The sequence below is a fragment of the Carcharhinus amblyrhynchos genome, chromosome 34, assembly GCF_965287045.1.
Source record: "Carcharhinus amblyrhynchos chromosome 34, sCarAmb.v2.hapA, whole genome shotgun sequence".
Lineage (NCBI taxonomy): Eukaryota > Metazoa > Chordata > Chondrichthyes > Carcharhiniformes > Carcharhinidae > Carcharhinus > Carcharhinus amblyrhynchos.
Window position 1 is genome coordinate 8,161,647 of NC_137357.1, and position 24,325 is coordinate 8,185,971.

Sequence of the window (24,325 nt, forward strand, 5' to 3'; positions counted from 1 at the left end):
GGGAACAATTCAGCCAACATGAAACCTGAATCGCCAAGAGGGAGAGAGACTTAGTTCAAATAAAAAAAAGGGGACGTGGGAACAGATGGGGAGGTGGATTTAAGACCAAGGAGAGATCAGTGATGATCTGATTGAATGGCGGAGCAGGTTCGAAGGGTTGAATTTGCCTACTTCTGCTCCTAATTCCAATGTTCCTATGAGCATGAAAATGGGGCTGATTTAACTTCAGAACAGAGAGCATTCAGACAGGCAGTGCACGAGAATGGTTTTCATCCAAAGGCCAGCAGTTTGAGACTTACCTGGTCTGTGCTGGGAGTGTCTGCAATGTCATTCATACTTCTGCTTTGTGCACGGCCTGTAATGCAGAAAGACGACATGATTACCTTCCTTAATTTGGGACACACTCAGAGAAAGAAAGTGTTGAGAAGACTGCGAAAGGAATGAGTTGATGGATCGGGGACTGAAGGAAATCCTTCAACTTATTCGATTGGGCATTGACCAAGGAAAGATTGCATGCACGGAGGCTACATGCGGTGCCTTCATTGGAGTTACCCAGTTACTGGGTAACTTGTGTAGGTGACTTACGTAGCCTTCCATAACTGGGAGCCTGCCTCATCCCCAAGTCTTCAGTGGAGCGGTAAAAATTAGTCCCAGCGCCAGACATTCGGTTGGGACTGCGAGCTGCAGGCAACGTGGTAATTCAAAGAGTTAGTCAGGAAAGAAACAAAGATATATAGTTAGGGGAAATCATTGGTACTTGTGTACATGAAACAATTTTCTCTCTATCTATTCTTACTGGGCCCTGGAATGCCTTTCCAACTTTGGCTGCCAGTGTCAGCTTACGAAAAATAAAGCACACGCAAGCAAACCTATCTCTCTGTGCTATCCACATCCTCGGCTCTCTGTGGGAACAATCCCGATTTCATCTCCCAGCCTCAGTGCTGGAAGGCAGCACCAGCTGAGAGTGGAATCCTTTTCAAGTTCTGTTTGCTTCCAATTGGCAAGGAGTGTCCCGAGAGAAGGGACTCCTCCCTGTCTTTTCCATTCACACGTGTCACTGCATTATCTGGAGCCCTGGAACAATACAATAACAATGACTTGCAATAGTGTGGCACCTTTGATAACTGTCAAATGCTGCTTCACATTAGCATCGCCCAACAAACTTTGACATCACACCACATCAGGAGATAAAAGAGAATGACCAACAGTTGTTGACTCATGTAGGTTGGATTGACTCCATTGACTCCGTCTGTACTTCCCGCTGCCTCAGGAAAAACAGACAGTGTAATTAAGACCCCTACGCATCCCAGACATTCTCTCTTCCACCTTTTTCCATCAAAGATACAAAATTCTCAGATCATGTACCAACCGACTCAAGAACTGCTTCTTCTCCTGCTGCTGTCAGACTTTTGAATCGCATTAAGTTGATCTTTCCCTACACCCTAGCTATGACTGTAACACGACATTCTGCACCCTCTCCTTTCCTTCTCAATGAACAGTATGCTCTGTCTGTTTAGCGTGCAAAAAGCAATACTTTTCACTGTGTATTAACTCATGTGACAATAATAAATCAAATCAAATCAAATCAAGTTTGGTCTTATGGAATTCCTCAAGGAAAAGAGTGAGGCAGGGAACAATTAAAGAAGTACAGGGATCATATGCTTGTACATGTTGTAAAACAAGGTGAAAATGAGATTATCCAATTCACAAGGCACCATCTGCACAAGAGGTCCAACCATATACTTGAAGATGATAAGAGTGTGTGACTGAGCTAATCCCTGTATAAACACACTGCTCCAAGCAAACGTTAGCAAGCAACAAACTTTGACACCATGACTATTCTAAAGCAGGCTACTATAAAGAATGGAAGATCACTGCTTCTCAACTCTATTTTCTCAGCAACCCCTCCAAATGGGGCCTTGCTTTCTGCTTGACACCCTTCCTAGGATTGTTCAGACAAATATTAGGATATCAACAAGCAGGGCAAAAGCAGATGCTACTTCTTATTGTTCACTAGCACAGTTTGGTGGAGCTTTATTATGTTCCACCACCTTCTCAGTCAGAATCTTTTTTTATTCCCCACCTGTCATAGCAGAGACATTTCGGTAAACAGCCTGGCATTTCTACCCTCTTCAATGTGTCACTTAGCCAACTTTCATTTAGTGAATACATGACAATTCGCCAATTGTTCCCCCATACTCTCAGTTCAAACTCACCATGTGTACTGATTTCACAAGAGTAGATGCTGGAGTTCTGAAACTCTCTCACTGGAATTAAGAGTAGAAGTTGGCAACTTCAGCCCTTCAAGCCCGCTCTGCCATTCAATAAGATCATCGCTGATCTCTCCCTGGTCTCAAATCCACCTCCACCCTATCCCTTTAACCCATTTTGAAAATCAGAAATATATCCATCAAAAGAGAAAATTCTGAAAATTCTCAGCATTTGTAAGGACAGAAAAGGTCTGACGTTTCAAGTCCAGATGATCCTTTGTCAAAAATATCTGTCTCCTTCTTGTAACTTCAATGATCCAGAGTCCACCATGCTGGGGGCAGCGAATTCCACAAATTTGCCACCGAGAAGTAGTATCTGCTTCCACAACCTCCCTCAGCAGCGAGTTCCAGGCACCCACCACACTCTATTTTAAAAACATGCTTCCTACATCTCCTTGAAACCTGTGCCCCCTTGTAACTAACTTCTGACTATCCACTCTGTCCATGCCCCTCATAATCTTGTAGACTTCTATCAGGTCACCCTCAACCTCCATCGTTCCAGTGAGAACAAACCAATTTTCTCCAACCTCTCCTCATAGCTAATGCCCCCCATACCAGGCAACATCCTGGTAAATCTTTTCTGTGCCCTCTCCAAAGCCTCCACATCCTTCTAGTGTGGCGACCAGAATTGAGCACTATATTCCAAGTGTGGCCAAACTAAGTTTCTATCAAGCTGCAACATAACTTGCCAATTTTTAAACTCAGTGCCCCGGCCGATGAAGGCAAGCATGTGGTAAGCCTTCTTGTTCAGCTTCTCCACCTGCATTGCCACTTTCGGTGACCTGTGTACCTGTACACCCAGATCCCTCTGCCTAACAATACTCTTAAGGGTTCTGTCATCTTTGGTCTAATTGAGTGGTGCAGCAGATTGTGGGGCAGAATGGCCTATTCCTGCTCCCTCTTCTTTTAAGTTGACTATATTTTAGTCAAACATTGAACTGGGATACTCAGAAATTACCTCTTGTGTTACAGAAAGTACAAATTAGCAACAAGCGACACTTATTCAGGAACTGACCAACATGGAAACATAGAAACTAGAAGCAGGAGTAGGCCATTCGGCCCTTTGAGCCTGCTCCGCCAATTATTATGACCATGGCTGATCATCGAATTCAATATCCTGATCCCCGCTTCCCCCTATATCCCTCGATCCCTTTAGCCCCAAGAGCTAGATCTAATTTCTGTTTGAAATCACACAATGTTTCAGCCTCAACAATAAAAGCCAGAAGGATTTTGGAGACTTTCACCTTTTAAAGCAGTTTATAAAATACACAGTCTGACATTTTAGTTGCTGAAATCAGGGTTCAGAATAAAACGGGCAGGAATGAATTTGAAGGAAGTCGGATGATGCTGAAACCTGAAATGATGCAGGGTTTTTTCCACCGCAAAGGTTGCTCATGGCTGAGACATCGCTGCCAATCTGGAAATAATGCCAAATGTGGATGCTGTTCAAACAGGAGAGATGATAAGAGAAAGACCAAGCCCATCCCTTTGATTGAAGAAGTGTCATGAGTGTTTGCCGTGAGGACCTCAGTACATCATGTGGATGGGTCTGGCCACTTCTCCTTACCTGATGATGCTGTTGATGATTTCCCAATGTCAACGAGGGACCGATGGATGGGTTTCTTGGTTTGGTGACGATGTTTCCTCAGGAGGATGTATGATATCTGTTCTCGGACATCTGCTTTAATAAGACCATCTTCAATTTGCTTGTCAATAATGTCATCTGTAATTACAGACCCATTGGTAACTGAAGTCGCACTGACCGGGCGTTAATAGTCCTCTCTTACCCTTTCTTTAATACGGAAACATTCAAGCTTTTCAAGTTATTTGTGACCCCTCAATGAACAGGTGAGAAAGCAAACTGCAAACTTACAGCCCTCCACTCTGCAGAACTCCCTCACTTTCCTACAAGAAGACTGAGAGGAAGATGCTTAACCCTCTTGTTCCACAATGCTAAATCTCCCATTATATTGACACACACCCTCAACAAGCCTCCCTGGCAACCATGTGTCTCAACTATTGATATGCTCCTGGCAGTTGTCCTAATTTTGTCCTTCAAACACTCCCACCCCTTATCTGAAAGCATTGTGCTGAGTTTATCTCTTCTATCCTGTTAAATACTTTGCACGATCTTTACAAGGATCCATCTCCCACATCTGATTTAAAAGCAGGGGGCTCCCATCTTACCCAAACTTAATCAGGATGCCAATTAATCACACTCGGTTTCTGATGAGTGTCATATTTAACATATAATTAACAGTAATGTTGCCTTTGGTGTGTGGGAGAAGCTGGGAGGCGTTCTCCTTTACTGTCATTCAATTGGAAACATTTTCACACAGATTATAGTCCAGGTCATGTGCACTGACTTACTTGCTTTGAATGATTTTTAACCAGTTAATGGCAAAATAAAAACATGTTTTACCTATGATCTGTGGCAGTGAATATCCATCCAAGTCTAACAGTACTGTCTCTGTCTGGAGACACGTCCGCAGCTCAAACAGACTGTGTAGAGATAACGTAGACACATGAGGCTTACTCCATCTCTCGCCTCCTTCTTCAACCTTCTCTTCAAATTTTACCCATCTTGAAATGAAAACAAAGGAAAAAGTTTATTTATTGGTCACCAGTCAGGTTTACATTAACGCAGCAATGAAGTTACTGCGGGATTCCCCTAGTCGCCACACTACGGCACCCGTTCGGGCACGTAACCAGCACGTCTTTCAGGCTGTGGGAGGAAACCAGAGCACTCGGAGGAAATCCATGCAGACAGGGGGAGAATGTGCAAACTCCGCACAGATGGTGACCTGAGCTGGGAATTGAACCCAAGTCCCTGGCACTGTGAGGCAACAGTGTTAACCACTGTGCCACCGTGCAAATAGAGAGTGGGAATGATTTAGCACATGCATTTCAAGCAGACTCTCCAGCCTGCGTTTAATAAGAGGAATTCAGTCTCTGTCAGTAAAATTGTGCATTATGCACTGAACCCTGATATTATTACTATGACAATATATAACAACAAGGAACGGCGGATGCTGGAATCAAATCCAAAAGTGCTGGAAACACACAGTGGACTAGGCGGAATCTATGGAAAGAGAAAGAAAGTTAACATCTTGAGTCAATGACAACCTGCAAGGTTAGAAACATTTGTATAGCGCCTTTAACATAACAAAATATCCCAAACCACTTCACAGGGACGTCATTTGGAATTCTCCAGCCATTCACACCGGCGGGATTCTCCACCCGTGGATTTCTCTGCAACACTATTATTCCTCAGAAACTCATGTCCAAACTCTGTGGCCTGGGCCTCGGCAGCTCCCTCTGCGACTGGATCCTGAACTTCCTAACTCACAGACCACAATCAGTAAGGATAGGCAACAACATCTCCTCCACAATCATCCTCAACACCGGTGCCCCACAAGGCTGTGTCCTCAGCCCCCTACTAAACTCCTTATACACCTATGGCTGTATGGCCAAACTCCCCTCCAACTCGATTTTGTAGCCATAGTGGATGGGATCTCAAACAATGGTGAGACAGAGTACAGGAATGAGATAGAGAATCTGATGCAGCAACAATAATCTCTCCCTCAATGTCAACAAAATTCAGGAGATTGTCATCGACTTCAGGAAGTGTAAAGGAGAACATCCCCTGTCTACATCAACAGGGATGAAGTAGAAATGATTGAGAGCTCCAAGTTTTTAGGTGTCCACATCACCAACAATCTGTCCTGGTCCCCCCATGCCGACACTATCGTTAAGAACACCCACCAACTCCTCTACTTTCTCAGGAAATGCAAGGAAATTTGACATGTCCGCTGTGACTCTCACCAACTTTTACAGATGCACCATAGAAAGCATTCTTTCTGGTTGTATCACAGCTTGGTATGGCTCCTGCTCTGCCCAAGACCACAAGGAGTTACAAAGGGTTGTGAATGTAGCCCAATCCATCACACACACCGGCCTCCCATCCATTGACTCTGTCTACACTTCCCACTGCCTTGGCAAAGCAGCCAGTATAATCAAGGATCCCACACATCCCGGATATTCTCTCTTCCAACTTTTTCGTTCAGGGAAAAGATACAAAAGTCTGAGATTACCGACCGACTCAAGAACAGCTTCTTCCCTCCTGCTGTCAGACTTCTGAATGGACTCACCTCGCATTAAGTTGATCTTTCTCTACACCCTAGCTGTGACTGTAACACTACATTCTGCACCGTCTCCTTTCCTTCTCTATGAACGGTATGCTTTGTCTGTATAGTGCGCAAGAAACAATACCTCTCACTACACGATAACATGTGACAATAATAAATCAAATCAAATCAAATCCCGCTGGTGTGGCCTGATGTCAATGGCAATTCTCATTGAAAGCGGTGGGACCAGGGAATCCCATCGCTAGCAAACAACGCACCACGTGGCGGGGAGGCTGGAGAATCACGTCCTTTATCAGAGCAAAAATTACTTTGAGCCAAGATGGGAGATTTAGGACCCAAGAAACCCAGTCTCCTTGGAGAAGGGAGATGGCGGGAGGCAGAGGATTCTAGGGAGCAAATTCCAGAGGTTGGAGCTGATGGTGGGACAACTGGAAGAGGGGAGAGGCACTCCACACTTGAGAGGGGAAGAGAGAGAGACACAAAGATGCACACAAGTGCAACACACACACACACACACACACACACACACACACACACACACACACACACACACACACACACACCCCTTCAACACACTGGAGCACCCCATTCATTATAGAAGTTATGTAACTGATGATAGACAAGGCACGTTAGATGAGTCAGCAACACAAGTTAACCAATCGCACAACGTCAGCGACATAAAATTGAAAACAGTGGAAAGACTTTGAGAATGAGACAACATCTGCAGAGAGAGAAACAGACTGAACTTGTCAGGACAATGATCTCCCATCAGAACCGGATGAAGTTGGAGACTTCGACAGATTAGAAGCAACTACTAAGCCAGTGGGTCAGGGGGCAGAGTGAGGGGGTGAATGGGTGGGCTGGGACTGTGTGGTGGGGCTATGATGTGGTAGTAGGGAGGAGTGATTAAATAACAATATATCTGGTGAAAGGAGTTGGGGACAGGATCTCTAAAGAGCTGCAAATGATTTGATTTGATTTATTATTGTCACATATGTGAGAATAAAGTGAAATATATTGTTTCTTGCTCTACAAAGCATACCGTTCATTGAGAAGGAAAAGTGAGGGTGCAGAATGTAGTGTTACAGTCACAGCTAAGGCATAGAGAAATTATTTTTCACAGATGAATCTTGGCGAGCCCAAAATAAGATAAAAACAAGAACTTGCATTTATATAGCAGCTTTCGTGACTTCAATACGTTTCCTATGCAATTAATTACTTCTGTAAAGAAACAGAAAATGCTGAAAAATCTCAGCAGGTCTGACAGCATCTGTGGGGAGAGAAGGGAACCAGCGTTTCGAGTCTGGATGATCCTTTTTGATTTGATTTGATTTATCATTGTCACACATGTTGGGAAACAGTGAAATTATTGTTTCTTGCGCGCTATACAGATAACAGATGCTGTATGTAAAGTACATAAAGGGGAGAAGGAAAGGAGACAGCGCAGAATGTAGTGTTACAGCCATAGATAGCTGGGGTGTAGAGAAGGATCAACTTCATAGAAGGTAGGTTCATTCAAAAGTCTGATGACAGCAGCAGGGAAGAAGATGTTCTTGAGTCAGTTGGTACGTGTCCCCAGACTTTTGTATCTTTCTCCCGATGCTAGAAGGTGGAAGAATGTTTGAGCAGAATCGTTTACAGTCATTTTCTGAGATTATAATTCAAATTTAGGCTGTTTACAACACAGGAAAATGACAGGAGGGTGTTTCCCGGAGTTGCGGTGGCATTTCGCCCTCTCTGCTGCTGTAAGGATGAAGGTGGACATTCCACAAGGCATACCAGAGAATGAGAGTAGATTAAACTGTGTGGGATTGGCAAGTGTAGACAGGATCAGCTGGCGTGCCGACTGCTCATTTTGAAATCTACACATTCCACTCGTAAACAGGATTTCACCCTGACAAGCTCTCGCACCACCCCATGCAGTGCTTCGATATCATGGCAATTAATAAACAGTGTCAAAATCAAGAGTAAGGAATGTGACTTGTTGCTACATTGTCATCAATGCCACAAGGCGGGAGGGGAATCAATGTTCCTCCCTTTCCTCACGCAGGCAGTTCCGACTCAGTGGTTGTGCAATGAGTTGGGGAAGAGTAGGGCCAGTCTCACTCACTCAGCAGTCAGGGGTGGGGGGGAAGGCTGTAGGGGCAGGTCTTTTGGGTAATTTTGCATTTTCTGCAGCAGAAGGGGAGATTTCCTCTTCTCTCTAGATGCACATATAAAATTGCAGGCTGCAAACTTCAGCGCGGTGGAGTCTCTCTCTGGACTTGCGTAAGAGATGGCGTTTGCGCTGCTCTGATGTAGTGAGAACTTTAGTGAGAAAGTTAATCCTAGTGTTAGAAGCATGTGCCCAAAACATGCAGAGTAGATACCCTGTGACACTAGTCGCTGTGTCTGCTAATCTAACACCACTGCTGCCCATTGTAACCTCCAGCTTACACAGAGTTGTAGGCTGGTACAGTAGGTAATAAAGAAAGCAAAGTGAATGTTGGCATTTATTGCTAAAGGAATAGAATATAAAGGTAAGGAAGTATTGTTGCAACTATACAAGGCACTGGTGAGGCTGCACCTGGAGTATTGTGTACAGTTTTGGTCCCCTTATTTGAGGAAATACATAATGGCATTGGAGGCAGTTCAAAGGAGGTTCACTAGGTTGATTCCAGAGATGAGGGGTTTGTTATGTGAAGAGAGATTGAACAGTTTAGACTGATACTCTCTGGAATTTAGAAGAATGAGGGGAGATCAAATTGAGGTATACAAGGTGATAAAAGGTCTGGATAAAGTAGATGTGGAGTGGATGTTTCCTTTTGTGGGGCATTCTAGGACGAGAAGTCACAGGATAAGGGGGAGCAAATTTAAAACAGAGTTGAGGAGAAACTACTTCTCCCAAAGGGATGTGAATCTGTGAAATTCACTACCCCAAAGTGCGATGGATGCTGGGACAGTGAGTACATTTAAGGGAGGAATGAGACAGGTTTTTAATTGACAATGGGTTGAAGGGTTATGGGGAGAAGGCAGGAAAATGGGGATGAAGAGCATACCAACCATGATCGAATGGCCGGAGTGAGCTCGATGGGCTGAATGGCCTCATTCTGTTCCCATATCTTATGAACTTATGAATGAATTCTCCAGCTGCTCACGTCCCGCCACCGCTGCCAGTGAATTTTGTGCTCAGCCAAACCTTTGTTCACTGCAGCAGGATGGGAGAATCCTGCTGAATTGAATGGCCAGAGAATCCCACCCATAGTCTTGTTTCAAACATAAGCAAAGAAGAAAGGCATCATCAGTCACTCTCAGGTTGCTCACTAATTGATTCTCATTGACTCTGACTTTGTTTTAAGGCCTGCATTGCAACTCAAGCCCCCAATTTCGAAATCTTTGACTGGACCTAAGTGAGAACATGTCAGAAGTTGAACAATACTGCAACACACTGTGATTCAAATCAAGCCCTGCAAAAACAGTATCCAGATTAATCCATCTTCACAATGCAAAAGCCAATAAAGAGCTCAACCTTGGGTCACTGTCTGTATGGAGTTTGTGCGTTCTCCCCGTGTCTGCATGGGTTTCCTCCGGGTGTCCCAGTTTCCTCCCATCTTCCGAAAGATGTGCGGGTTAGGTGGATTGGCTATGTTAAATTTCCCCTTTGTGTTCAAAGGTGATCAGGTTAGGTGGATTGGCCATGCCCAATTGCCCCTTAGTGTCCTAAGGTAAGGGGGATTAGTGGGGTGAATACATGGGGTTATGGGGATAGGTACTGGATGGAGTTGTTGATGGTGCAGGCTCCATGGGCCGAATGCCCTTCTTCTGCACTGGAGGGATTCTATGATTTAAATGAATGGCTACAAATGAAAGCACCACCCAATTCCATAACAGGAAGTGAGAAATTGGCTGAGACGTTGAACAGGTATTTTGTGTCGGTCTTCACAGTAGAAGACACAAGTAATATGCCAAAAATTGATGACAGGAAGGCTATGGCAGGTAAGGTAACAAAAGGATTTACATTGATGATTTGGAATTGGGGACCAAGTGCAGTGTGTCAAAATTCACAGATGACACTAAGATGAGTGACAGAGCAAAGAGTGCAGAGCATGCTGAAAGTCTGCAAAGAGATTTAGATAGTCTAAGTGAGTTGGCAAAGGTCTGGCAGATGGAGTACAGTGTTGATAAACGTGAGGTCATCCATTTTGGTAGGAATAACAACAAAATAGGCTATTATTTAAATGGTAAAAAATTGCAGCATGCTGCTGTGCAGAGGGACCTGGGTATCCTTGTGCAAGAATCACAAGGTGTTGGTTTGCAGGTGCAGCAGGAAATTAAGAAAGCAAATGGAATTGTGTCCTTCATTGCTAGAGGGATGGAGTTTAAAACAGTGAGGCTATGCTGCAGCTGTATCACATCTGGAGTACTGTGTACAGATTTGGCCTCCTTACTTGAGGAAGGATATTCTGGCACTGGAGAGGGCGCAGAGGAGATTCACTGGGTTGATTCCAGAGTTGACAGGGTTGGCTTATGAGGAGACACTGAGTAGACTGGGGCTATACTCATTGGAATTCAGAAGAATGAGGGGAGATCTTAGAGAAACATACAAGATTATGGAGGGAAGAGATAAGATAGAAGCAGGGAAGTGGTTTCCACTGGCGGGTGAAACTAGGACTCGGGGGCACGGCCTCAAAATAAGGGGGAGCAGATTTCGGACTGAGTTGAGGAGGAACTTCTTCACCCAAGGAGTTGTGAATCTGTGGAACTCCCTGCCCAGTGAAGCAGTTGAGGCTACATTTTTGAATGTTTTTAAGGAAAGATAGATAAATTTTTGAACAGTAAAGGGATTACAGGTTATGGTGAGCCATAATCTTACTGAACAGCAGAGCAAGCTCAAGGGGCCAGATGGTCTACTCCTGCTCCTAGTTCTTATGTTCTTATACTTCGGAGTGACTGTATATAGGACACTGACCTTTTGGAAACATCTAAAAACAACTTCAGCCAAGGCCCAGAAACAACTTGATTGCCAATACGGCCAAAACAACGTGAGGTGCTGCTATCACACCCTCTGAACTATAGCCCTCACACTCTCATACTCAGTAACAGAATATCGTGCCCCTGTTTCATCAAAACACACACACACACAGGGTGAATGCTACCATGCGTATGATAAAGTTAACTTAATTTAATGGTGTCACAAGTTGGCTTACATTAACACTGCAATGAAGTTACTGTGAAAATCCCCTAGCCACCACACTCCAGTGCTCGTTCGATCACACTGAGGGAGAATTTAGCACGGCCAATGCCCCTAACCAGCATGTCTTTCAGACTGTGGGAGGAAACCAGAGCACCGGGAGGAAACCCACGCAGACATGAGGAGAATGTGCAGACTCCACACACACACAGTGACCCAAGCCGGGAATTGAACCTGGGTCCCTGATGCCGTGAGGCAGCAGTGCTAACCACTGTGCCACTGTGACACCCTGGAACATCACACTCAGCACTATTCCCTTGGCTCCCTGTCCTAGCAAATATCACTCCACCATATATCTGCCGACTTTCAAGAACCCTCAAAACGATGGAAAAAGTTCGCAATGGCCCCCTGCCTGCCAGTTCAGCCCACCCAAAGCATAACTTCCATCCAGAAGGCTAGTCCGGAAGAACCTTTCCACACAGGACTTCAACGCAATATCCACCTGGGCAAATGAATGGGAAATCATTGGACACGACAAACAAGTAGCTGGTCTCAAATCCAACGCAGCTGCTGCCTGGTTTCAAGTTGCAGGGAAAGAGTGGTCCCCCTCTCGAGAGGTTCAGGACCAGCCACAACCCCATGCTTGTCCACCCTCCACAAATGGGGCATTAACGCCAACCCCATATGTGCCTGTGGGAGTGACCAAACCATAAGTGACATCACAGACTCAGCGAAGGTGTATCCACACTCAACACAGCAGGACCAGAAGAACCTGCTTAGCTTCGAGACTTTGTATTCGCTATATATCAATTCCGGCCTCGCGTCACTGCGTAGAGTCTGCACATTCTTCTGTGCCTGCATGGGTTTCCTTTGGGTGCTCTGGTTTCCTCCCACACTCCAAAGATGTGCGGGTTAGGTGGATTGGCCGTTCTAAATTGCCCCTTCATGTCAGGGGGTTAGTAGGGTAAATAAGTCAGGTAATGAGGATAGAACCTGGGTGGGATTGTGGTCAGTGCAGGCTCAATAGGGATTCTATGAACTCCAAGCCAGTTTGTCATCCGCTGTTGTAGAGGGGAGCTGACACTGTATACCAGAAGAAGGAAGAACTTGAATTATCTCAGACCAGATAGATGTAGGTGGAGTGTGCCATGAGATTGGGCTTCTCCACATTGCAGGCTGCCAGAGCTGCATCACAGCATGGGCAGCATGATGGCACAGTGGTTAGCACTGCTGCCTCGCAGTGCCAGGGACCTGGGTTCGATTCCTGGCTTGGGTCACTGTCTGTGTGGAGTTTGCACATTCTCCCCGTGTCTCCCTGTTCCTCTGGGTGCTCCGGTTTCCTCCCACAGTCCAAAGATATGTGGGTTGGATTGATGGGTCATGCTAAATTGCCCCTTAGTGTCAGGAGGACTAGAGAGGGGAAATAAATGGGATTATGAGAATAGGGTCTGTGCAGTGCAGGCTCGATGGGCCAAATGGCCTCTCTCTGCATTGTAGGGGGATTCGATTCTAACCTATCAGGCTTCTATGTCCTGAGGGTGCTCAGCACATCATGATGGTGAATGCCTGGTACACTGGCAGTCATTATGAAGCCTTCATTGACTGCCAGTGGGCAGTGCCATTTGTATTTGAGCCAATACACTGAACCAGGAAACTATTGGAAAGAAAGACTGCAGCTCGCCACCTTGCTCAGGTTAGACCTCTACAACATGAATTGCCAAAGTCCCATGGAATTGAGCACACACCGCTGAATTATTTAAACAGCATTGTCACTGCGTCCACCCTCCCCTTACCCTTTCTTAAAGATCCTTTTTTCAATCCCTACATTACAACATTGAGGATCCGAATTACCAACAATAAATACACAATGCCTGTTAAATGCATCTGATTTTAACTCAAAGTGATCTCCCTGGCATTTGGGACATTGTCATGTTGCGAAAGGTGCTATATAAATGCAAGTGAAAAGCAAAATACTGCGAATGCTGGAATCTGAAACAAAAGCTGAAAAAGCTGGAAAATCTCAGCAGGTCTGACAGCATCTGTGGAGAGAGAATAGAGCCAATGTTTCGAGTCTGAATGAGCCCTCATCAGAGCTAAAGACAATTGGAAATGGGATGAGATGTGGGGCTGGATAGAGGGCCAGTGATAGGTGGAGTCGAGGAAGAGATTGTATGTGATATAAATGCAAATATTTATTTTTTATTGATTGTGACAATACTGTGCCTTTATAAAATATATTTCAATTATGTTTCTCTGCAGAGCATTTCTAGCAGTCCCTGGTATTTTGTCAGAGCTGCTTTGTCTACAACCACTCTTCTCTCTCGTTTGTTTGATCTGAACTAATGCAGTGTTTTGTTGTTCCCCTAGGACTGCAGAATGGAGCTTGATTCGGATAATTGATAGGTCAGGTCATATGACTGGGGACCATTATGTTTTCACAGAGAATTCCAGCTTAGTTGTTTCAGAAGCTGCTTGTGAAGCTACAGAAAGAGAAGTATCCTTTCCTGTCTCTGATGTATAAAGACTGGAACCTGCTAGAGACTAGGCTGACTTCTCTGTTTTGCTGTCTTAAAGATATACATTTCTCTGAAAAATGCTACTTGAACCCCTGTCCATAGGCATTAAAAGCTGGACACCTGGTATCACGTGAGCATACTTCTTTTACTGCTAACTAATTTTGAAGAAGAGTAACCAAAAGAGAAAATGCTGGAAAATCTCAGAAGGTCTGGCAGCCATAAGGAGAGAAAAGATCGGACATTTCAAGTCCAGACGACCCTTTGTCAAAGCTGGGTATAAGTCTATGGGGTATTGCTTTTAAATTGGAACAACAGCAATAGTAAACTATTCAGAGTTATACTGCATCATGTGTAAGTATTGTAATTGGTAAAAGTTATGCTGATTTATTTGTTGCATTCGAATTGTGTTCTTAAATAAACTTGTTTGATTAAAGCTTCCTAGAGAGTCACTTGAATCATACGTGTGAAAGACCTTATGCTCACCCGTGTCAAAATCAAATGTAAAACTTAAGATGTCGGCTAACTTAACAAAACAACTTGGAGTTTCTGGCCTGGGGTTTAACACGATCCATTTCTCTTTTAAAAGCTATAACAGGTTTACCAATGTGACTACAGGGCATTCTATCCGAAAACAAACACTTAAATATTCATGGAAAACAATGGAGTGTGGTTAATTCCCTTCCCTCTCCCCCTCAATAGCCACGTACACCAGATCTATCAAATTACCAAATTGTGTGCCAAGTTCCGGGAAAGAAAGAAGCTTATGGGAGCCATATTTTAATTATAACACGATTTCTGGTTTCCTTGGTGCAGACTGGTCTTCTTGTGATTTATTGGTGTACACAGGTATCGGAGGAAAATATAATTAAACAGACACAAAGGGCCCTTTTAGGAAAAGAAAAATTGTTAATCCTAAAATCTAAATTATGACTTAAGTCATGCTGCAGATTACAGCTATTTATTGACTTCAAAGAGTTGTGTTTGGCAAATAGATTTTCAATAAACAACGGAATAACTTTCCCTCCTCCTGATGTCTCTGCTTGGCTTGCAAGCAAATCTGGGAATACTCTGGTCATTGGGTTAGAAACTACAGGAACTGCTGTTAAACAGTGAAGCAATAGTTGCATGAGGAAACGTGGCATGCATAGACAGCTAGGATCAAGTGAATCCCTTGAAGAGCATAGAGGGTGTAGGAGTAGAGTTAAGAGAGTAATCAGGAGGGAAAAAAGGGGACACGAGATTGTTTTGACAGGTAAGGCAAAGGCGCATCCAAAGAGCTTCTACAAATACATAAAGGGCAAAAGAGTAATTAGGGAGAGAGTAGGGCTCTTAAGGATCAACAAGGTCATTTATGTGCGTATCCACAAGAGATGGGTGAGATCCTAAATGAATATTTCCCAACAGTATTTACTGTTGAGAAAAGCATGGATGTCAGGGAACTTGAGGAAATAAATAATGATGTCTTGAGGAGTGTACATATTGCAGAGAAGGAGGTGCTGGAAGTCTTAAGGTGCATCAAGATAGATAAATCCCCAGGACCTGATGAAGTGTATCCCAGGACATTGTGGGAGGCTAGGGAGGAAATTACAGATCCCCTAGCCGAGATACTTGAATCATCGATAGTCACAGGTGAGGTGCCTGAAGATTGGAGAGTGGCAAATGTTGCACCTTTGTTTAAAAACGGCTGCAGGGAAAAGCCTGGGAGCGATAGGCCAGTGAGACTCTCATCTGTAGTGGGTAAGTTGTTGGAAGATATTTTGAGAGACAGGATCTTCAAGCATTTAGAGATGCAAGGACTGATTACGGATAGTTAGCATGGCTTTGTGAGTGTCTCACAAGAAGGTAGGCGAGGGCAGTGCAGTTGATGTCATCTGCATGGACTTTAGCAAGGCCTTTGACAAGGTACCGCATGGTAAGTTGTTGCGTAAGGTTAGATCTCACAGGATCCAGGGTGAGGTAGCTAAATGGATACAAAATTGGCTTGGTGACAGAAGCCAGATGCTGATTGGAGAATGTTGTTTTTCAAACTGGAAGCCTGTGGCCAGCAGTGTGCCTCAGGGATCGATGCTGAGTCCACAGTTATTTGTCATTTATATTAATGATTTGGCTGAGAATATAGGAGGCATGGTTAATAAGTTTGCAGATGACACCAAGATTGATGACATAGTCGTCAGTGAAGAAGGTTATCTCAGATTGCAATGGGATCTTGATCAATTGGGCCAGTGAGCTGACGAATGGCAGTTGGAGTTTAATTTTGATAAATGCGAGGCGATGCATTTTGTAGATTGAACCAGGGCAGGATTTGCTCAGTTAATGGTATTGGACTGGGGAGAGTTACAGAACAAAGAGATCTTGGGGTATATGTTCATAGCTCCTTGAAAGTGGAGTCACAGGTGGACAGAGTGGTGAAGAAGGCATTCAGCATGCTTGGTTTCATTGGTCAGAACATTGAATAAGGGAGTTGGAACATCTTGTTGAAGTTGTACAAGACATTGGTAAGGCCACACTTGGAATGCAATGTACAGTTCTGATCACCCTATTACAGAAAGCATATTACCAAACTAGAAAGAGTGCAGAAAAGATTTACTAGGATGCTACTGGGACTTGATGGTTTGAGTTAGAAGGAGAGGCTGGATAGACTGGGACTTTTTTCTCTGGAGTGTAGAAGGCTGAGGGGTGATCTTATAGAGGTGTATAAAATAATGAGGGGCACAGGTCAGCCAGATAGTCAATATCTTTGCCCAAAAGTAGGGGAGTCTAAACCTAGAGGACATAAGTTTAAGATGAGAGGGGAGAGATACAAAAGGGTACAGAGGGGCAATTTTTTCACACAGAGGGTAGTGAGTGTCTGGAACAAGCTGCCAGAGGTAGCCGTAGAGGTGGGTACAATTTTATCTTTTAAAAAGCATTTAGACAGTTATATGGGTAAGATGGTATAGAGGGATATGGGCCATTAGGGTTAGCTTAGGGGTTTAAAAAAAAGGTGGCATGGATAAGTTGGGCTGAAGGGCCTGTTTCCATGCTGTAAACCTCGGTTACTCTCATAGAAATTGCAACATCAGCCATCACATGCTGCATTGCGGGCAAGTTGGCAAGTGTGAGAAAAGAGTTGGCCACCGTTTCTGGAAAGGATGGTCTCAATCTCTGTGCAAAAACTCTGTGCCAAGTTAACGTTGAATTCCTCTGTGTTCCTTGAAACTGACTTTTTTCCAGTAGGCTTCCCATTGCCCCAAGCCTTTCATTGTGCACCTCTATCATTGTTCAGCTGTAAACTGCCCCTCTACCCCCTCATCTAAGTGCTGTACTGAGGGACTCGTGTGGGATCTCACCCTCTGGTGATCTGGCAGTGGCGCTATTCTTGAACCCTTGTTGCCCCACTTGTGTCCAGTGTCTCCCCGCAAGCAGATCCCGCCTCCAGTCTGTTCCCTCAGATAATGCACAGTGTCAGGATCTGAGCTGCTGGTTGTGACAGCTGGTAGTGCTATCTCTTCATCATCACTCACTCCTCGATGACCCCCCACTGAATGCACTGGGGATGGCACAATGGTTAGCACTGCTGCCTACAGCACCAGGGGCCCAGGCTCAATTCCAGCCTCAGGTCACTGTCTGTGTGGAGTTTGCACGTTCTCTCCATGGATTCTCTCCTGGTGCTCCTGTTTCTTCCCACTGTCCAAAGGTGTGTGGGTTCGGTGGATTGGCCATGCTAAGTTGCCCCTTAGTATCAGGGGGATTAGTAGGATAAATGTGTGGGGTTACGGGATGTAGTCAGTACAGACTCGATGGGTTGAATGACCTCCTCTGCGCTGTAAGGATTCTAAGATTCTATGAAAAGTGCAGAAGTGGTGCATGGAAGGAAGAAAATAAAAGTTGTATCTTTGCACTGTCTTTAATTTGTGAATCAGAGGGGAGTGAGGTTTGAGAAGGAGGATTAGTTATGAGGATACCATCAGTTCCAATGGTTTGTGTCCTGCTGCCTACTACAACCTTAGCAATGGCCATCCCTGTACTATCTCTGAAATGGGGGTTTGGACATACAGGCATAGGTTTTTCTCTTTTGGTTTATTCAAGGTAATGTGAGTGTCATGGTCACCGGGCTTCCTGTGGCAATGCATCCTGGCCCTCAGAGCTTGACCCCTGGCCATTATCTGAAGATAGATGATATCTCCCCTCCTTTCCATTGCTATACCCAGGCCTCAGAGCTCGCACGCTCCATCGTTGCGCCATTCTTCACCGCTTCCTCAGATTAAATTGGCTTCCCGCACAACTGCCGGCAGCGACTCCAGCCACAGGGAAGCTCCCCGTTTGCGAGGTGCGGGTCGGCTTTAACCAGCGTGGCCTCGCTTTAAGCGGTGTGAGGAAGTTACGATTTGGGGCCCCCCTGCTGATGTGTCCAGCCAATGAAGAGCGCAGTTAGCAGTAGCTGTACACAACACTCATTCAAATGAGCAGGCAATGTGAAGTTGGCATGCGGCCTACATTCCAGTGAATGGGCACACAGGCTGATTGCACATTGCAATCGCCATGACTGTATTCAGGGGGCTACCCAATTTAGCCCCCGGTGTTTCTCCTCCTCCCATCCCCCCTGCTCCCCTTCCCTCCTTCCTGCACCCCACCGATCAGGTAGTCTTTCTTCCCTTGCATACATATATAGGACCTTCATTGCCATGGCAATGATTCACACAAGGAGGCTGAAGTTTAGAATTTGTGTGGTCTCAATAGCCTGAGTAACTGTTATGCCACTCTGCATTACATCCGCAGCAAAGATAAATTACAGGGATTCTGATTTCAGCTTCTCATTTTCTACTGCGCAGTCCTAACTTACTTAAGTTATATTTCTCGAACTTGTTCTGATCAGACGCTTCCTGTCCCTGCTGACATTAATCTTTTGTGTCTTGCCTTTGCCACTTAGTAAAGTGTTATTCCTTCATATCGTTCTCAAGTCCTTCAAACAGAGTAGCAACAACCCAGAAAACCACTGCTTGTGTGTTTGCACCACAACAGTTCCATCACGCTGGCTGCCAGTTCAAACAAAAGGAGCTACAGAATGGCATAGAAAAGGTTCATTAAACGGAAGTAAATCTCTCTGGACTTTAATCACTAACCTGGCAGATTCCTTCCATTCGAGCTCGTCCCCATCGTGTTGTAGAGTATCCATCTCTGTAAAGAGGGTGGGAGTTGGCCCATCATACTCGTCTCCAAGAATGTATCTCAGACGCTCCGCAGCAGGGGACACTGTATAGAACAGAGGGACATCATCACATCTTGTAGTCTGCGGGAGAGTATCAAATATTAATGGGGAGGGGGGGTGGAGGAGCCACTTGCGCTGCCCTGATACACCTCTGAACACAAGCTTGCTGTTGACTCTTTCTGTGGATCTCTGGTGACTGGCTCCTCATCTCCGATCGATCTGAGAATCAAAGATTCAGTTTCCACCCCTCCCCCCACCTCGGCTCCATCAACAGGCCAGTTGCTGCCAATTTTGCTCTTTACATGCCACTCAAGGTTTAGAATGGAGGTCATTGCTTTTGGGATCATTTGTCGAAAATGGCTATCGTCGAATGCCAGGCATGAGGAGGAAGTAGAGCACCACGCCAGCCTTTGATCCCTGTCATAGATGAAGTTCTTTCCACTTACTGGCACGGGGAAACACTTCAAAAGCATCGCTGCAGTGCCTCTGAACTTTCAATCGACTTATTATTTTGCAATTCCCCTGTCAATGTGTCTCCAACAAGCTGAACCAAGGAAAGGAACAAAGCCCGAGGAGACAAGGCAATAAAGTGACAACAATGAAACAGGAATTATTTCTGTAAGGGTTGGAATTGAAATCAGTATCCTGTGTTTGACTCAATGATGTGTGTCTCCAACATAACAGAAGGCCTGGAGAGGAATTGTTTGTCCCTGGTAGCTGATTATCTGCTCACTTCCCATTACAGAATTGGTTTTGCCATTTCTTATTGCTCATACTTTCTCCCCTTCGCTTGCTCGGTGAATCCAGGGTGTCTCTCAGAGATGTACACTATCTGTAACTGCACTCCTCACTGTCTTCTCAATCACTTTGTTGCTGCACTTACTTGTTCCAGCTACATTGCTCATTATCTATAAGAGGCAACAGAGCAGAACGTAATCGACCCCATTCCTCTGAGCTCTGGATAACTGACCTTAATAACTGAGAGGAGCTTGTCACCAACCAGTCGGAACAGGGACAGCTTGGCCATCGAGCCTCACCGCACTTCAAGGCCCAACACCTTCACAATGAGGCACAGCAGTGACAGAGAAGGAAGCAAATGCTGCCCTCCCTATCCCACTACCTGGCCCACGTATTAGCAGGGTGGAGAATGGGCTTGTTCAGCCACATGAAGGCAGGGGCCAGGACCCTCAGCAGTTATCAACCGAGAGACAACTGATGACCCTGCACGTTTTCGGGTATCTGCCATTCACAAGGCCATTCCCTTACCCGATTCATCTGAATCATTCGTCCCTATTTTTGTGTTCTCTGTTGAAATAGTTCTATTAGAGCTCTCATCCAAATCAGAGGTCTTGTCATCATTAGGTTTCATTCAAAGTTTCCCCCTCAATATCACCATCTGATTCACAGCAGTCTCCCTATCCACCCTCGTATCTGCCCTAGGAGCCCCTGCAGCCGAATCTTTTAATAAATTGCTCTAATCAATTGTGGAAAACAAGGTAGACAACATCAATAAGAATGCCAAGAGTCAGTACTTTGACTGTTTCCTTAAAGAATTCAATGAGGTTAATGAAAAGGGACTAACCTGTCTGAAGTAATACAGGGAATCCTTTCTAACTATCAAACACTCAGCTGATAGTAAATCTTACCCTATGTTAAATGATAATTGCCAGGGTCTGAATTCATAAAATCATAGATTCCCCACACTGCAGAAGTAGGCCACTCGGCCCATTGAGTTTGTACTGACCACAATCCCACCCAGGCCCTATTCCTGTAATCCCCACATAGTTACTTTGCGAATCCCACTAGGCTCAACTTAACACTGGCCAATCCATCTAACCTGCACATCTTTGGAGTGTAGGAGGAAACTGGACCACTCGGACGAAACCCACGCAGACATGGGGAGAACATGCAAACTCCATACAGACAGTGACTGGCAATCGAACCTGGGTCCCTGGCACAGTGAGGCAGCAGTGCTAACCACTGTGTCACCGTGCCTCCCCAAAGTTTGGGGGGGGGTGTCGGTGGAGAGTTCCCCCCCGCTTCTTAAATTATACAACCACTCGAACCCTCTTCCAAACAATGGGAACTAACCCAGATTCTTTAAGCATTCTGGGCTAACTTCCATTGACCCCATGAGCCTCTCACTCTTCAGTTTGTCAACTTATCCCGACTTTCGGTCCGCGCCTCCTCTGCACGAGGACCACAGCGTCACTTCAGGAATTCAAATTGACGCAAAGTACCCATTTAGCTCAGCACTCATTCACTTGGCTGCTCACCTAACCTGACCTAATAACTCTCTCAAAGGAACAATAATGTCTTTGATTGCTTCCTGACTTTGAACGTAACTGGAAAATAGTTCACCATCGCAGCTACAGTTCCCTTCTCTGAAGTTATAACATTGCTCACACTGCTGGCCTTCATTGTCCTGAGTTTTATATTTCTCTCGATTCTCCTGGCCCACCTGCTGGGGAATCCAGAGCCACTCGGCACTGGTTCGGAGGCAGCACTTAACTCCATTGCTCCACCTCAGCATGTGTGTGCTTCTGCTCATAAAAGTTAATCCTATTAAATAGAGTATTAATTCCATCAAACATCCCTTTTGCACTCCAGCATGAATCAAGTAAAAGCACTGGCTCTATCCCTGAAATTAAATGTCTCCGATATTTGCATTGCTGTCATGTCCTCATTCCCATCATTTACCTATCATTTCCAAGACCGCTGGTTCTTCTGAACTGCCAGTGAAACTTTCTGACTCAAAAGCAATTGTAACTAATTCTTCCGGGCAGGAATTCCAGTTCCTATGGTTACTAGCCAATCCTACAATGTTGTCTTCTAGTAGAACGCTCTTAAAGTGGTGATGGAAGGCAAGTCAAATTTTGGCTGTTCCTCAAGCTCGAATCCTTTGAGTCGCTTGCAAAGTAACTATCTGTAAACTTTCGCATGATTTCTATTGTTTGCTGCTGTGACTTTCCATTCAATCTGTGTCAGTCGTGCCACAACGGTTCAGAGATGCACATCACCTCCGCCTCCAGTTACAATCAGGGGGGACCAGGCTGTTAAACTGATCCTTGAAATGGGGCCCAACCCAACTCGGTTACTGACGAGCCAAAGCTTTATTCAGGATCGATTAGTTTCCGCCGACTTTCTCTCCTCCTGGTAACTCCATGCGATGTACACCTCCGTAACGGTGGCAGCCTTTACGCTTCCTTTGTCCAAATGCCAATCTTGATGTGACAGTGACTGTCAAAGACTTTAAACATTGGTAGGCGTCACAGTTGAACTTGAACTCGGTCTATGCAAACACGTATGCACATGCATACAGACACACGTGCGCACATATACACAAGCACTTGCATACACACAAATGTGGAAATGCAGGCTGTGTACACACAACACACACACACATGTGTGTACGCATATATATATATGCATGCATATACACATTCGCACACATGCACATTCACAACTGGGCAACAGCAATCTTCATGTACTCATTAATCTGTGCACAAGGGCAGTAGCGATCAGAGGTCCCGTTGTACTTGCTGACCTACACATATATCCATTAACTGATTTTGTCCTGAAAATTGACTTTGGTTCCACGCCTAGGAAGCTGAGCCGGCCGAAGGTACTTTCACATTTAGTTGCCGAGCCTCGCGCCATTTCTTGCACCTGACTGGAAGGATTCAGCGGTCAGAGGGTAAATATGTTGGCTTCTTGCTTCCTTCAGTGGGCAAAAAGGGAGCAAGCATAATTATTCCACTGCGACAGGTTGTGGATTTTGTTCGCAAGAAGAATTAGATTCCAAAGGTCTGGAAAACAATATCCATCTCCTTAAAATATCCGTCTCCTTAAAAACCTCAGTCGTATCCAAATCGAACAAACGACATCAGTGTCGACAGACTGGCGCACACACACACACACACACACACACACACAACACACACACACACACACACACACACACACAACACACACACTCACGCTCACACTCCCTCTTTAAAGTTGCAAAGTATAAATCACTCTTTGTACACTTGTGAAACCAGTCGCTGTGAAGCAGAGTTCAAGAAAACAACAGCAAAGACCCTTTCACTCAGCTACTTCTAGCGTGACCCGGCTGTATCCTCTCCTGCAATGTTACTGCAATCCACAAAGTGTTAACAGAGTGAAACAAAATGAGTTACATCAGTTCTCTTGTGGCTACAAGAGAAACACGCCAATCGTGGCCTCGCAATAAAAAAGCAACTGACAAATCGACAAGAAAAGCCGCGGTTTTGACCCTACCTGCTTCACCCTCACTCATTTTGTCTCGCACACATTAAAAACCAGGCCTGGCTGTGCTCGGGGGTAACTTGCTGCAGTCTTACAGAGTGTGTCAAAGCCTGTTACACAGAGCTGCTTGCCCTGGAGATTAAATGGAATAGCACGCCCTTTGCTGAGTTGAGTCCTATTGATGATTACGCCAAACTCAGTGGAGCTTACCCATTTCAATTCGGAGCAAGTTTTGACCTTAACCATTCCTGAACCTTCTCCCCTGTGCATCAAGAAAAGAAGGACCCCCTACCCCCCACACACAAAAAAAATTGACAGATAATTCATTGCATTGAAACGTTCCCCCTTACCTTTGACAACTCGTTCCCTGATTTTTATTTTGTTTTAAAGAGTCGAAGCTAAAGTTTAGTCAATGGTCAATGTTTGGTCCTTTCTGGCCCAGGCAAACTAATGCCGTCCTTTCAGCGTGAATGAAAGGAAATGAATGAATACTTACGCGTCCCAGTTCCAGCAACTTGAGGATGAACTTCGCAGACGATACAATCACTCAGAGGGAGGGAGGGGGCTTGCTAACCACACCCCCTCCCCCCCACCCCCCCACACCAGCATCTCACCCCACCCCACACACACAATTTCCTTAAAGCCAGTTCAATGTTTTGAAAGGAAAGATGGCTTTCTATTTATTTCAATAATAGAGTCATAAAGGTTTACAGCATGCAAACAGGCCCTTCGGCCCAACTTGTCCATTCCACCCTTTCTTTTTA

The 24,325-nt window shown here is 45.1% G+C and overlaps 1 protein-coding gene across 9 annotated transcripts in view; it reads right to left on the minus strand.

Moving 5' to 3' along the window:
• Nucleotides 1-24,325, minus strand: part of LOC145361396 (electrogenic sodium bicarbonate cotransporter 4-like) — a 100,758-nt gene that overhangs the window by 51,463 nt on the left and 24,970 nt on the right. For 6 of the 9 annotated variants that reach the window (XM_080217106.1, XM_080217104.1, XM_080217109.1 and 3 more), the window contains exons 4-8: nucleotides 19,207-19,336; nucleotides 4,693-4,853; nucleotides 3,838-3,993; nucleotides 586-681; nucleotides 300-355 (exon numbers count right to left, since the gene is read on the minus strand). In XM_080217106.1, coding sequence (XP_080073232.1) covers nucleotides 300-355; nucleotides 586-681; nucleotides 3,838-3,993; nucleotides 4,693-4,853; nucleotides 19,207-19,336 — 599 coding nt within the window. Of the gene's footprint in view, nucleotides 1-299; nucleotides 356-585; nucleotides 682-3,837; nucleotides 3,994-4,692; nucleotides 4,854-19,206; nucleotides 19,337-21,992; nucleotides 22,032-23,573; nucleotides 23,664-24,325 lie in introns of those variants that run through there. The other 3 variants (XM_080217112.1, XM_080217113.1, XM_080217110.1) reach the window with 3 other exon arrangements.